At 35.2% G+C, this 13,258-nt stretch overlaps 1 protein-coding gene across 1 annotated transcript; it reads left to right on the forward strand.

The window, feature by feature from the left end:
- The first annotated feature begins 117 nt into the window (after positions 1–117).
- LOC120328532 (heparan sulfate glucosamine 3-O-sulfotransferase 1-like) lies at positions 118–4,232 on the forward strand. The gene is made up of 5 exons (XM_039395046.2): positions 118–277; positions 455–519; positions 2,235–2,401; positions 2,796–2,964; positions 3,671–4,232. The coding sequence occupies exons 1-5, from the start codon at positions 118–120 to the stop codon at positions 4,184–4,186; spliced, it is 1,077 nt and encodes a 358-aa protein (XP_039250980.2). The 3' UTR covers positions 4,187–4,232.
- The last annotated feature ends 9,026 nt before the right edge of the window (positions 4,233–13,258 follow it).

A 13,258-nucleotide genomic window follows, 5' to 3' on the forward strand; every position in this document is an offset into this window, starting at 1 on the left:
AATAAAAAAAGAAGACCGTTCATGGAAAACGCTGCGGGAGCACCGTCTGCGCAAAACAATAGCCTGCGGCAATATACGCAAACCATAGTCGTGTTAAAAAATTATCAATATTTTAGAATGTACGGCATATCTTATCATGATAACGATATGCTGCGGTTAAAAATCGTAAGACAGAACATGACTCGTCGTAAGAGAATTTACTTGGTTGGACTGTTTGTGATAGTCTCTGCATTAACAACTATTCAGTTCTTGAAAGGGGATTACGAAACATTCAAAGGTGATAAAATTATAACTTCTTAAGAGTCTGTTTGAAAATTTTTGAATTGATTTAGTATTGAAATATTTCAATACTGTATTTTCAGAATGCATATGTATATATTAAAAAAGGAGGGTAAAATATTAAATATCATATTATCAGCGGTAGAATGCTTGACATTTTTTTTTACCTTGACAGCACGCAGAAATAGACTGAAGATATTGGATGACTATTTGACAAGTGTAGGAGCAAATCGGACTCAGGTGATGCAAATTTTCATCATCAATAATTGGAATGAGTAGACTACTAAACAAGGAGTTGCATGCGACTCATGACGCTGTAGGAGCTATACACGGGTTTATCCTTAAGAAATGAACTCCAGTGTAATGCGATAAACACTAGACCTGAAATAGTTCAAGCTTACATTGCCCTCTTGGTAAAAAACTTTCGGTATTGAAATTTCAACCTATTAACAAAACCGCTGGAACGGGGGTCGGTTTCTTTACCTTATCTGCTGCTTTTTTGGAGATACTGTTTCTAATAATAGACCGATCCGGAATCTTGGTCCTGATCTAGAAAAGGAGGTTTTGGTTCAAAGTGCAGCGTTGGGTGCTCCCGAGTTATGTGTACCAGGTTAGGGTTAGGCCATAATTTCAGTTACAAATACTACGGGAGTCACTTGGCTATTCCCCGAACTCGTAATAGAACTAAATAGGAAAAATTGAAATAAAATTATGGCCTAACCCATAGCCTGATACACAAACTACGTTCCGGTGTCCGCCATCTTAGTTTCACATACTTCGGGAGCACCCAACGCTGCACTTTGAACTAAAACTTTTTCAGTTCGCATGATCTCATGAGTATGAGATTCATATCTTGCAAAAGATATTCTTTACTTCTTCAAATTCTTCCAGAGTTGCTTCAAGAAATTCTCCACTTTTTGCGTTTTTCTCAAAACTGCTAAAAATGACTTACGCAATTCGGTTATTAGCGTGACGATTCGATAATCTTGGCAAAATATTACTATTAGTTGTAAATCGGGTTCAACTCGGATTCCATGAATTAGGTCAGAACGAGTTTATCATAATTCATAACAAATCATTTTCTGTCTAGTAGATTATGCGTGTCATCCAAGTCTGTAGCACGAGGACTAAATAGTACATCTTCTTTGCAGTTTTTAATAAAATGCTTTTTATTAATCGTACACTAACTTCACACTTGAGGCAAATTTTTTTCCATCAATAAACACATGTTTGTCATGTAAATATGTAATTATTTCCATGATTCATTCCGTTACGTTTTGGCTACGTTTAAGTCAAACGTTTCACTGATCTAATCGTTGATTTGAGATGTGCTGCGATAATATCAACGTAATATTATTTATTTTCAATCTCACTCCAATGGTAATAATGAAATCTAAATTTTTGCTAACTCCAAAGAATCCCGAACAAGCAAGTCGCTTTCTACATAATTTACTTGAGGCAAACAGACTCGAGTTAGGGATTGAAAAGTTCACCTATAGCGGTAAATTTACCCATAAGAAAACGTCGATCTACGTCTAATAGGGCATTACGTTATAATATTTATAAAATATCCGGCAAAACGGCCAAATGTCCTTGGCGGCAACGATTTTGCAAATCCGAAATACCCAAAGTTCCATTCATTTCGATGCAGCGTATTCATAGCCATCCATTTAGAAGTTGACTATTTGTATGAAATAAAGTGCTAACTTAACAGAGGAGTTCAAAAATCGCAAGCACAGGTACGCCAAGATTAACAGTTCGCGAGAGAAACTGCTGTAATTGTTTCAAATATATATACGCTGCCTGTGTGTGAAAAGGTTTTGCATTTTTGCCAATTCGAGAGATGTAAAGCTGCTGAAAACATTTGAATGTCTTAATAAGAAGGAATTGTTCATCGAATTTATTAAATTCTCTTTTTATTTATTATCAATTTTCTAACTTTATTTTCAAATCAGACTAGCATAAAAAGACTTCCCAATGCAATTATCATTGGGGCTGAAAAATGTGGAACTGGGGCATTGACTCGGTTTCTCGCTCAACATCCGTTGATAAAAGCACCAATAAATTTGGAAAGATTTTTTTTCAACAACGAGCATTATCAAGATAGCATGGAAAAATACATGTAAAATTTATATTTTATATAATTATCAACTTCTATGTTTTATTTTATATATTGTTGAATTAGTTGTTTAGTGATTGACAATAGTATAATAAAAGTATATAGCTGTGCCTTTCTGACGTTTCTTTTTGCGATAGAAACCTAAAAAATCCAAGCTGCGTTAGTCAAATATATAATGTATGTATGATCCATAGTCAGAAGAGTCCATTTTTTTCACAAGAAATCAGTCGGTCATGCTCTCATTATTGAAAGTCAATTTTGAGCTGTAAATAGGTAAAACGCATCTCCGCTAGCGACGGCAAGAATATTTCATTGGTATCTGGTCGACCAGTTGCAATATATGCATATATAAATGTACATGACGATGTACATTCTTTTGTACATTCTTTTATTACAGAAAATCATTACCGGCTGCTAAAGATTACGAAATTGTTATTGAAAAGACTCCCGCATATTTAAAGGCCCTCGGAACATCTGAAAGAATACATAGAACGATTCCGGATGCAAAAATCATTTTACTTTTATGCGATCCAGTCAATAGAACATACTCGGATTTTTTACAGCACGTATGTAAACTTTTAATTTTCCGGTTAAAATCTTAGTGAGTTATAATCAGATTTATACTTAGGGGTATAATTTTGCCTCGTACTAAAAAAGTATTATACTATTTTCGATACTCCCGAAGTATGTGGACCAAGATGGCGGACATCGGAACGTAGTTGTGTACCAGGTTAGGGTTAGGCAATAATTTCATGTACAAATACTACGAGAGTCACTTGGCTAGTCCCCGAACTCATAATAGAACTAAAATAAGGAAATTGGAATAAAATTATGGCCTAACCTGGTACTGGTTATGGCCGCATCATTAAACTTCAGCGTGGAGAGCCAACCTGAAACAATAGCCGAACTATAGTTGAAGTTAATGAAATATTACAACTTCTCTTTGTGCATATGATTTATTATAATAATTATATATAAGATTATAAATTCGTTTGCTGTTTGCTTATTATATGGGACAAAAATGAAGATATCCAGTGAGAGATATCCAAATAGTTTGATATCCCACATTAGAATCATGTCTTGCAATTTACTCTGTGTAATTTTATGTAAGTCATGACGTCTAGGAAAAATAGTAAATTTGCTAGGAAGTAATACTATATCGGAATTAGGTGAAAAACATTTTGTCAAAATAACATCACTTTCGAAACGTTGTTAGAAAAAATCTTTAGACACTGCTAGATATAATGATGTGATCATATATTTCCTTTCCAGAAAAATATTGGAGATATCAACGAAGCAGCGAATTTCGATACATTTGTTGGAATGGAAATCGAGAAGTTGTACGAGAAGTATGCGACATTTCATGAGAAAGTGTTTGAAAACTATGTATTATCTGGAGAAGCTAATTTTCAATTGAGTCACATCGTTTCGAGTGGAATGTATTATTATTATGTCAAATACTGGCTCAAAACATGGAAATTGAACGAAAACTTTCTTATTTTAAACGGCGAGACATTTCTTCGAACACCATGGAAGACTCTTGACAAAGTACAACAATTTTTAGGCATTCCTAAAATAATCAATGAAAACGATTTTAAACAACAATCTACAGGATTCTACTGTATCCATCAACTATACAACAAAGAATTCCTGTGTTTTTCAAAGGATAATAAAGGAAGGTCGAGACTCCAAAATCATGAGTGGGCACCTGAAATACTTCGCAAATTTTTCGCCAAGAGTAACGAAAAATTATATTCATTAATTGGGGAAACATTCGACTGGCAATGAGAATGAGTATTATTCAGAAATTTCAATAAACGTTATCAAAAAGTCGCTTGTTTTAATAATTTTCAATTGTTAGATGTGTTATGAAGCGCATTGTTAATCGGGTTAATTTCGCCTACAAATACTTCCATAAAAATATAGATGCGTATTGTAAATGCCTGTAAAGAGAAATTTTTCGTTACTCCGTGCTTCAAGTATTGCTGAGGCGTGTCCGGAAAATTCACTGCAGGAAATTTTGCCCCGTAGGGGGAATCGCAAGAGCATTTTGCTGTAAAACAAGTATTTGTGAAAAAAAAACAGTTAGGTTTATAGGGTGATGCTCTTAAATAACGAATCCTTTTTAAATAAGGCGATTTTTCATTCGGCGATGAATTTTCCTATGCGACGAAATTCCCTGCGGCGAATTTTCCTACAACCTTATACTGGGTCTGGTTAACAGACCGTAAATTATATTTGTCAAATACCTAATCGCTACATTTTAAATAAAAATGAAGGCTGAAACAAACAAATGTTTACAATTCGAATTGGTGAGGATATTTCAGTACCAGACGTTGAAGCCTAATTCATCCTGCACGTGTGCATTCAAATGAAAAAAATTACTATTTTTGATTCGTCCGTCCTATGCAATTACTTGGCCACATGCCAATTTTTGTAATGTTCCGCTGCATTTCCGAAAACTTGATGATTTCAGAATCGAATATTTTTTCAAATTGAATCTCGAATACTTAGACGATATGTAATTGTATTTGACTTTCTTATTCTGGTGGGTTCTCCAGGCACATAAATTACTGAAATTATAGAATCCATCACCTAAACAGTTTGCTGAGCGTTCACATACAATAAGAAACATGTTTAATCAACAACTCATCAAAAAGATAAGAGTCATATGTCAGAATTGCACAGTAAAAACAAATAAAATTGAGGAATTCACCTGATATTTGGCGGGCCAAAGAAACAAGATGGCGGTCAACTCTCTGAACCAATTTGCATATTTACTATTTGAGTCGAAATGTTCAGCTAACTTACACTTAATCCTAACTTAAACTGACTTTTCATATTTGTCTCATTGACTACCGTGATTGCAATTTTCAATATCACGGTTCTGCTTTATGTACGCCATGCTTTTCAATACACCTTGGGGCACCGGCTGAAAACCCTTGCTATAGGTTTTGCTGTGAAATTGTATCAATCAGGCAAATGAAAAATCATATACGATCTCGTGTGCAAAGTTTGTACCCAAAATTTAGAGCTTGAGTTTTGAAGGAGGTCACTTCCCTTATAAGAAAACCTTGGTTAACACTCCTGATACCCGGCAATTAGCGAGAAATTTGAATTTATATCTTGTGTAACCGCCCATACATTTCGACCAATAAATTATAAGAAGGAAAAATTGAATGTCCTGTCCAATATATTCGTAGATTTTCTTCCTAACAATCTTGTACACCGCACAAATTATTAGCCTTGGCATTCTATTTCTTCCTAATTATTTATTAGGGTAATACGAGTTCAACTGTGGTCACCAGGGGTCAAAAGGTCACAAAAACCTGGGAGGAAATCGTAGTACCTCTTTGATAGATACCAAAATTACCTCCTTACCTCACTCTCAACTCATCTAGTCAAAAAGGGAAAAAGTTCACAACCACAATGGCGCACACCTATTGTTGTGTTTTTGGCAGCTGTCCCGTGTAGGCTGGGCAATGGCTACGGCCAGTAGAGGAAATTCCCTGCGTTTATATATATTTCGCGACTGTTAGACATATCTGGTACATTTACTATGCTAGAGGAGGTAGCGAAAAACTTACATTGATTCTTCTTTATCGTTTTTCTTACCCATTTCCAACACAATTCAATTTAACTTTGCACATTTTTCTGGCAACTGTTTCCCGACTGCAGTTTAAAAAAACATGCCGACCAGCAGGAACCTCGTGCATCTGTCGATGGGAGTTGTTGACCAGGCCCGTCGTAGTAGATGATTCAAAATGTACAATCTGCCAAGAGACTTCTACTGAGAAAACGGTAGGAACTGAAAATGGACGTAAACGGGTACATTCACCCCCCCCCCCCCCCCCCCATTCAATCAATCCTGAATGTCGTCCAGAAAAACGAAATTTCTTTTGAAATGCCCCCTAAACATCCGCAGTAACGAAGTTATGCCCATCGACGCCAGAGAATAACTGCTCAATGTGACGCTTACTGATGAGACATACAAGAAACTTCGAACTGCAAGATTTTCATGAATGAAACGTTTCGACTTTCTGACGCCATTCATCGTACTATTTTACTTCCATTACATTTACTTCAATTCGCTCCGAAAAAGGTGTGCAGAAATTGAAGGCAAAATTGGCAATTAAGAAAGAAGATGCTCACAGCTCACATGAGACGAAGCTTGAAATCGCACATGAGAGAGGTATTACTATAGACGAGCTACTTCAGTATATATATGATATGTGTACAAAGTCTCCTCTGTTTGAAGGGGTTTATGACTAAACCAATAAAAAGTTCTATCGTCCGCCAACTGGTACGGTATTCGGCCCCAGGTGACCCAAGTAATCGGGCGTTTGATGTTTCAAGTGATGTTTGCTATATCACCGACGTTGTGGCGAACGTTTGCAAAATTCCATCTAACAATTCCACATGATTTAAACATTTCTCAAATGCATTTTTGAGTTTTATCGCCTCCTCAACGAAGGGTGCTGAAGAATTGCCTTTGTATTTGACTCGTACATGGAGAGATCGTTGAAAGATTCTGAGCGCCAAAGAAGAGCGACTGTGGCACCCATATAACTTTATGTTATACAGTTACCGCTACCACGTGAAATCGACAAGTTCTGGGCGTCTAGTGAGTAGTGACAACAAATTCATGCTTGGATGTCAGATTTACATAGGGGCCATTGAAAAGATTTGGTTTTAATCTTCGTTGCATACCATTGTGAGCCATTCAGTTCAACAAGGTTTATTCCCGTTCACATTCTTGCCAGAAAAATTGTATATGTGATATTTTTCTTCTATGCTTCCTTCATGCATTATCCGGCTGCGATTATACCAGCAAGATTGGGACAAATCATGCAGCCATGTCTGCTGATACAGAGACATATTTAAGAGATTTTCACGTGCTGAGAAATGTTCTTGATAAAGTGATAGATAGGGAAGAAGCCAATTTAACCCAAGTTTTAAAGAAAGCAACCAGCTTGGAAACAATGTCAAGCTCCATAGCTACAAATATCATCATTCAAAGCAAGCATCGTTGGAAACCCTACCCCCCAACAAGTCACGCAATTAGAATGCTCATCAGCAGAGCTCATATTGCAACGCATGAAATGGTGTCCTAACGTCATCTCAGGTTACTCTTAACCCAAGAGAGTTTACGTTGAACTCGATGAAGATCTTTTGAGAGGCAGCAATCCGATTCCTGAATACATATCCATCTCAAGTACATGCAAGGCGTGTGGGACAAAACAATGCCCTTGTCCCAACTTAGGAAAGTACTGCTGTTGATTCTGCAATTGTCATAGTAGCATCTCGAGTGGTTATTACGAATAACACATAACCATCCCCGCATAGGATTCGAATCTGCGAACCCACGCAGAGGTGCGGTGGCGAGCGTATTCCTAAAGCTAGCACGATGAGCCACACCGCCTCGTACATTGGCTGTAAATGGGCGAGGGTTCACCGCCACCCGAGTTTGACACATTGCAGTATCTGTAATATCTCAAATAAGCAAAACGACGCAACATTTCGTCGATGAGATATAGTTTGCAATTCTGACTCCATTTGTAAGCCAATCGTATTTGATAATCTTTTTTTTAATTCGGTCTAGGTTTCTAGGAGGTTTAGTTTTAACCAAATAATGTCTTCATCATTTCCACTATCAGCAACGAAGACGGTAAGTTAAGTTCATATAGTTGTTTCGAGTCAGCCGTAATAGTAATTTCCGAAAATTTAAATTCATAAATCCAGTTGAATTGTTAAAATTATTTTTATGAGAGTTTGGAACACGAAATTTGTGCATTTCATCATTTGGTAAACAGTAATTCTGTTATTTTCAACACACAGGACACTTCGATATAGAATATATATAATGCAAATGAGTATAGGGATTAATTGCATACCAGAATGTTGAAAGGAATATATTGAGAATTCATTGATTTCAATTGTTTACAATATAAACATGTTTGATTTTGATTAATTTTTATCTGGTACATTGTCTGAAAATACGTGTAGATTATGCGATGTAGTATTGAAAAGAAATTCATTTTCCCAGAAAAACAACAGCAGTTTGAAAGAAACTAATTGTACTCAATGACTTTATTTGGCTGTCATATTTTTTAAACAGTTATAATTCAACTATTGACACTAGACTAAAATCCTTCCAGAGAAATTTTTTCTGAAAACCACTGTGCTAAATAACTTGGTAAATTCAAATCTTTGTGGATTTTGTGAAAATGCGATTGAAGACCTATTTTATTTATTGTTTGATTGTCCAATCACGCAAAATTTTTGGCCACAAGTTAATATTTTGTTACTGACAATCCGTAATTTTCTGTGGACAAAAAGAGTGCTTTCCAGTTTATTTTAAACTTTCGAATGACATGTTATTAAATCGTTAACTGCAAGGTATTGTTCCAATATTCGTTGTTTTCGTCGTTCGTTCAAAGTGTAAGAGAAATCGAAAAAACTATGCAATTAATCGGGGCAAATTAGCTGTACAAAATGAAAAAAATATTTTACATCATAGTTAAAATAGTGAAATAAAGTTATACAGTTGATGGAGGAAAATAATCAGTTTAAAATGGTGTCAGTCACAGTTAGTTTAGAACCCAGTTAGTTCTAATTATAAAACTGGTCGGCAAAATATATGATATATATATATATCGTTTAATTGTGTCTTCGATCGACCTCGCAAGCGTACATAAAAGGGGTAATTGCTTATTTCACTAATCCGCAAAACAAAGGACCAATCAAAATCGATCGTTGGATTGCAAAGGAAAATGTATGGCGTTTTATAAATCTTGCCTACCTAGTAATATTTAGCCATATATCAAGCATGGGTGACCGTGTTTAAAAATGAAAAAGGGTAGATAATTTATCGCTTTTTGTCAATTTCCTTACCATCGATTTTATTTGACGTGCGTCTGAACTTTAACACGCCTTCCAGCCAAGAAGAAGTACCATGTGGCTTGACGGCCTGCCAGTACATAAGATGCTACTTAATGCATAGCTCACTTTTAATCCAATTTCAATTGAACGATTGATGCAAATTCAGGAAATTGAGATGTATTTTGAATATCTTATTTGTAGCTAGAACTCATACTGCAAACAGACTCTAGAAACCTTTATAAAAAGTGACTTTAACTTTTCTTGTTCTTTTAACATCAAAAGATCGTTGCTGTCTTCCTTCTTCGTATATCGGACTATCATTCTATACATGGCGTCTAATCTAAATTCATGACACTCAGGTGTACGATGATAAAATTACCCACCATTTTGCGGCTCTAAATCGAGTTAAATTTGGTCAATGTTACGCTCTTTACTTTGATTTAGAAACGATGTCGTTTCCAACAACTTGAGAGAATAAATACCTCAAGTATTAACTTACTTTGGGAAGTAAATAATTGAGGTCATATGCCAGAAAAAAAATCGTTGTTACATTGCGTATATGGTATTTTTTTTTAAATTCTGGTGAACGTAGTTTCATTTACGAATTCGTGATTCAGTCATTACAAGGGGAAGGGTGCTGCATTGCCAATACAAGTTGGAATGTAGTAAAAGCTATGTAATTTATAAAGTGAGATCTTAATTAAGAGCAGATTCATTACGACACAGTTTGAATTTGAATTAGTCATAGAACTCTGAAATCGGAAATTATCAAACGAATCTATAATTTATTTCCCTGAATTAAAAACATGTATAACCAAATAAATGTTGCAGAAACAGTTGGTACATACATACAGTAATATAATAGAATAAAGATTTAGAATGTGAAATATAGAAATTGGTTTGATGGTATAACTGTACCGTCTACTGAACCGCTAACAGCTACATAGTTAGTTTTACTCCAAGGTTTTTAAGTGTTTGTAGACCAGCACGGAACTTGAGCAATTTAAGCTTACACGATTTGCAAATTTCTCAATCTAATTTTCACTTAGCTGTTTGAAGCAATGTCCAAAGGCAGTGTAGTAATGGCATATGATCTACAAGATAGAAAATGAATCGATGCACAACCAACAACTTTCTTGGTAATGTGTTGAAATAGTGAGAATGCTGCTCACAGGTATATTATGGTAAGCAACATTTTTTTTATGTGTAGAGTCATGCACAATCTTTACTAACAACCGTCCCGATGAAGTTCCAAATATTTCGAACAAATAAGTGAACGTTTTCGTGGTTAAATACGTGACAGCAACAGCGTAAGTCTTCTTGTAACTCTTCAAATATGGTTCACACCTGAGTTGGAATACAAGAGGTACGTGATTTTTAAAATATTTTTGGAAAGCTTTGGTTGCAAACAATGGATCATTATCTCGCTATGGTACATTTAAAACTCCAATTACGGCCATCTGGTATATAAAAAAGCTATCTTCAAATTCTTCTTTTTATGGGCTTACTAACCACGTTTTATCGTTTACACGCACTACTAAATTATCACCATGAAATTGGAATCTCCATGACAAATTTTAATAGACTTATCCGTGGACAATTTTTACATACCATTTATCCTTGTCCGTAGTTTTGTCGTTTACCATTTTCTATCAATATCAAGAAATGAATCGAATTTGAATGTCTCAATACTGGTCATTAATAAAGTTGCTGGTGATTCGAGCAATGTTAGTTTGGTATTCTTAATGCGCTTTCTTTCTATTTTAATGGCATTCAATGTTGTAGGTTTGGAATTTCCTCACACAAATTGCATTTATGTATATTTATTAGTAGGATCGATGGCAACATTTTTATTGTTTCCACTATTCAAGGCCACATGTTAAAAAAATGATGCATTCACTCCACCCGAATGACCAATGAACGAGACTTGAGTTAGATTATAAATAAATTATAGCAAATAGCTTGCCACCAATTGATGGCATTTACTGTCTAATCGGGAATTAAATGAGGTTTTGTATCACTCGTAATTGTCCTTGGATGAATCGCTTTTAAGCCTCAATTGTCAAAGATGTTTTCTAGTTTGCCCCAAGCAAGGAATTTTGCTCATAAATAAGCTTGCACAATGCACGCTTGAACGTGTCTAAAGATAAAGGATGATTAATGCATTTTTTTTTTGATGAACCTAACGGTATTTAACGAAATTATATTAGTTATTCTAACATTGAAGATCTAATCTTGAATAATTTTTGGATAAATAAACATTCCAGAGGTGGGAACGGACTTACCAACTGTAGACCAAGTTTGGGTCAAGCATGAATACCTGGTCTTGTTCTGAACAGGAGGGAATTTTACTTGGCAATTATTTGTAAACCGTCCATGGCATTTCTGCAAAATTATACCCTCACAGGCACATTTTTAATGAATGGGTCAAAATCTATATTTTTATTATGGAAATGGACTTTTCTTTTATTATGGACTGTGATTAAGATATTATTTAATCAATTAAAAATGGCTTTTCTTTCTCATAATCCTTGGTTCTTGGTCTATAGTCCTTAAACTTTACTCATGCGACTTTTTTTTTTATCTTGATTTAAGCCATTATACGTGCTCGATTTTATAAAAATTACGTGTGAAAACACGAATTCGCATCCATATGAATTACCTACTAATAAACCCTTATGACGATAGAATCTCTTATTGGTTCCAAAAGAGTTCGAAAGGAAATTTCACTCGGCTTTCAACCGCATTAAAGTCACTACCATCCTGCTCCATTGTTATTTTAGATTTCTGTAGTCGGTAATTTGATAAGTTTATAAAACTTTGTTTACCAACGGCATTGTATGAAGAAAAAGAATAAACTGCGAAGTACCATTTACTTCTCGCATACGCCCCAAAACATTCTACTTCCCCCTTTGGTTCAGACGAAAGCGAACCGCTGTAACAAAACCGGGAAATGAACGGAACAATTGTCCGTTGGTATGCTATGGTAGTTAATTATTGAATTAATGCAATTTTTATTATCAATTTAATCACCGAAATGTTAGTATGTCAGTGGTCAGTGGTTCGACATCCCCGATCTAGAGCTTTGCGAGCGACAAAACTCTGCATGCGGCGACGTACTCTAATTTAAAGTTGAAATTCCAAGTAAGTAAGTTTTTTGGTCATTTTAGATATTTTTGTTTTTCAAAAAACTCCACAATAAATTTGTTGTTTTGAAAAGTTTAATTATTTATCGATCGCCTGACAAAAACGATATATATAGGTCTATTTTTCTTGTATGCTACAATATACCAAAGATTGACTGGCGACAATTTTATAATGATTTTATTGTTCTGTGCGATGCTCGCCATATGAATCAATATTATTTTTACGAGAGAAATAGACCGAAGTCAGTTTCGTCGGAGGGTAAAGTCGCTGAGCTACAGACGGTTTTTCCAGAAATCAGCATAATTAATGTTTAGATAGAGTTTTTGTTTTTTGCGAAAGATTGTTGTATTTAAGTAGAGAATTCAACTTTATTAGGGTAAGAACAAGACGTTGCAGATATTCATTGAAAAAGTGTGTTGGTTTCAGTATATGGTGTAGTTTTTAACGGGATCTGCTCTTAGCTAACATTGCACAAAATTCGCCCCAAAGGCAATCTTTGCTTCATATATATATAAGAAGTTTGCTAATAATACTTAAAAATTAATACTGTAGAAATTTCAAAAAATCTTGTCTTGTAAACAGGATAAGTACTCTTTAATAAGATTATGCTGTATTACAACGCTAAATACCCCAGGCCTTGCAGGGAAACAATCATTTTATATGCACTGAATAGAAAGAAAGCATAAGCTGATTTTGAGGTTCTTAAATTCACCCTTTCGAATTGTTCCTACCAGGTATGTAACAGCAATATAGTTCGGGCGCGGTTATTATGTAGTTGTGATTGGCTGGAGCAATTTCATACTTGTATCAATCGATCGGGCGAGAAATGGG

The sequence above is a fragment of the Styela clava genome, chromosome 7, assembly GCF_964204865.1.
Source record: "Styela clava chromosome 7, kaStyClav1.hap1.2, whole genome shotgun sequence".
In the NCBI taxonomy this organism is placed as follows: Eukaryota; Metazoa; Chordata; class Ascidiacea; order Stolidobranchia; family Styelidae; genus Styela; species Styela clava.

Bases quoted from the DNA above. Each gene is read 5' to 3' on its own strand.
- LOC120328532 (XM_039395046.2), top strand. From the start codon at position 118: ATGTACGGCATATCTTATCATGATAACGATATGCTGCGGTTAAAAATC. The intron at 278-454 runs GTGATAAAATTA...TTACCTTGACAG, and splicing joins GGATTACGAAACATTCAAAG to CACGCAGAAATAGACTGAAG. The intron at 2,965-3,670 runs GTATGTAAACTT...TTTCCTTTCCAG, and splicing joins ACTCGGATTTTTTACAGCAC to AAAAATATTGGAGATATCAA.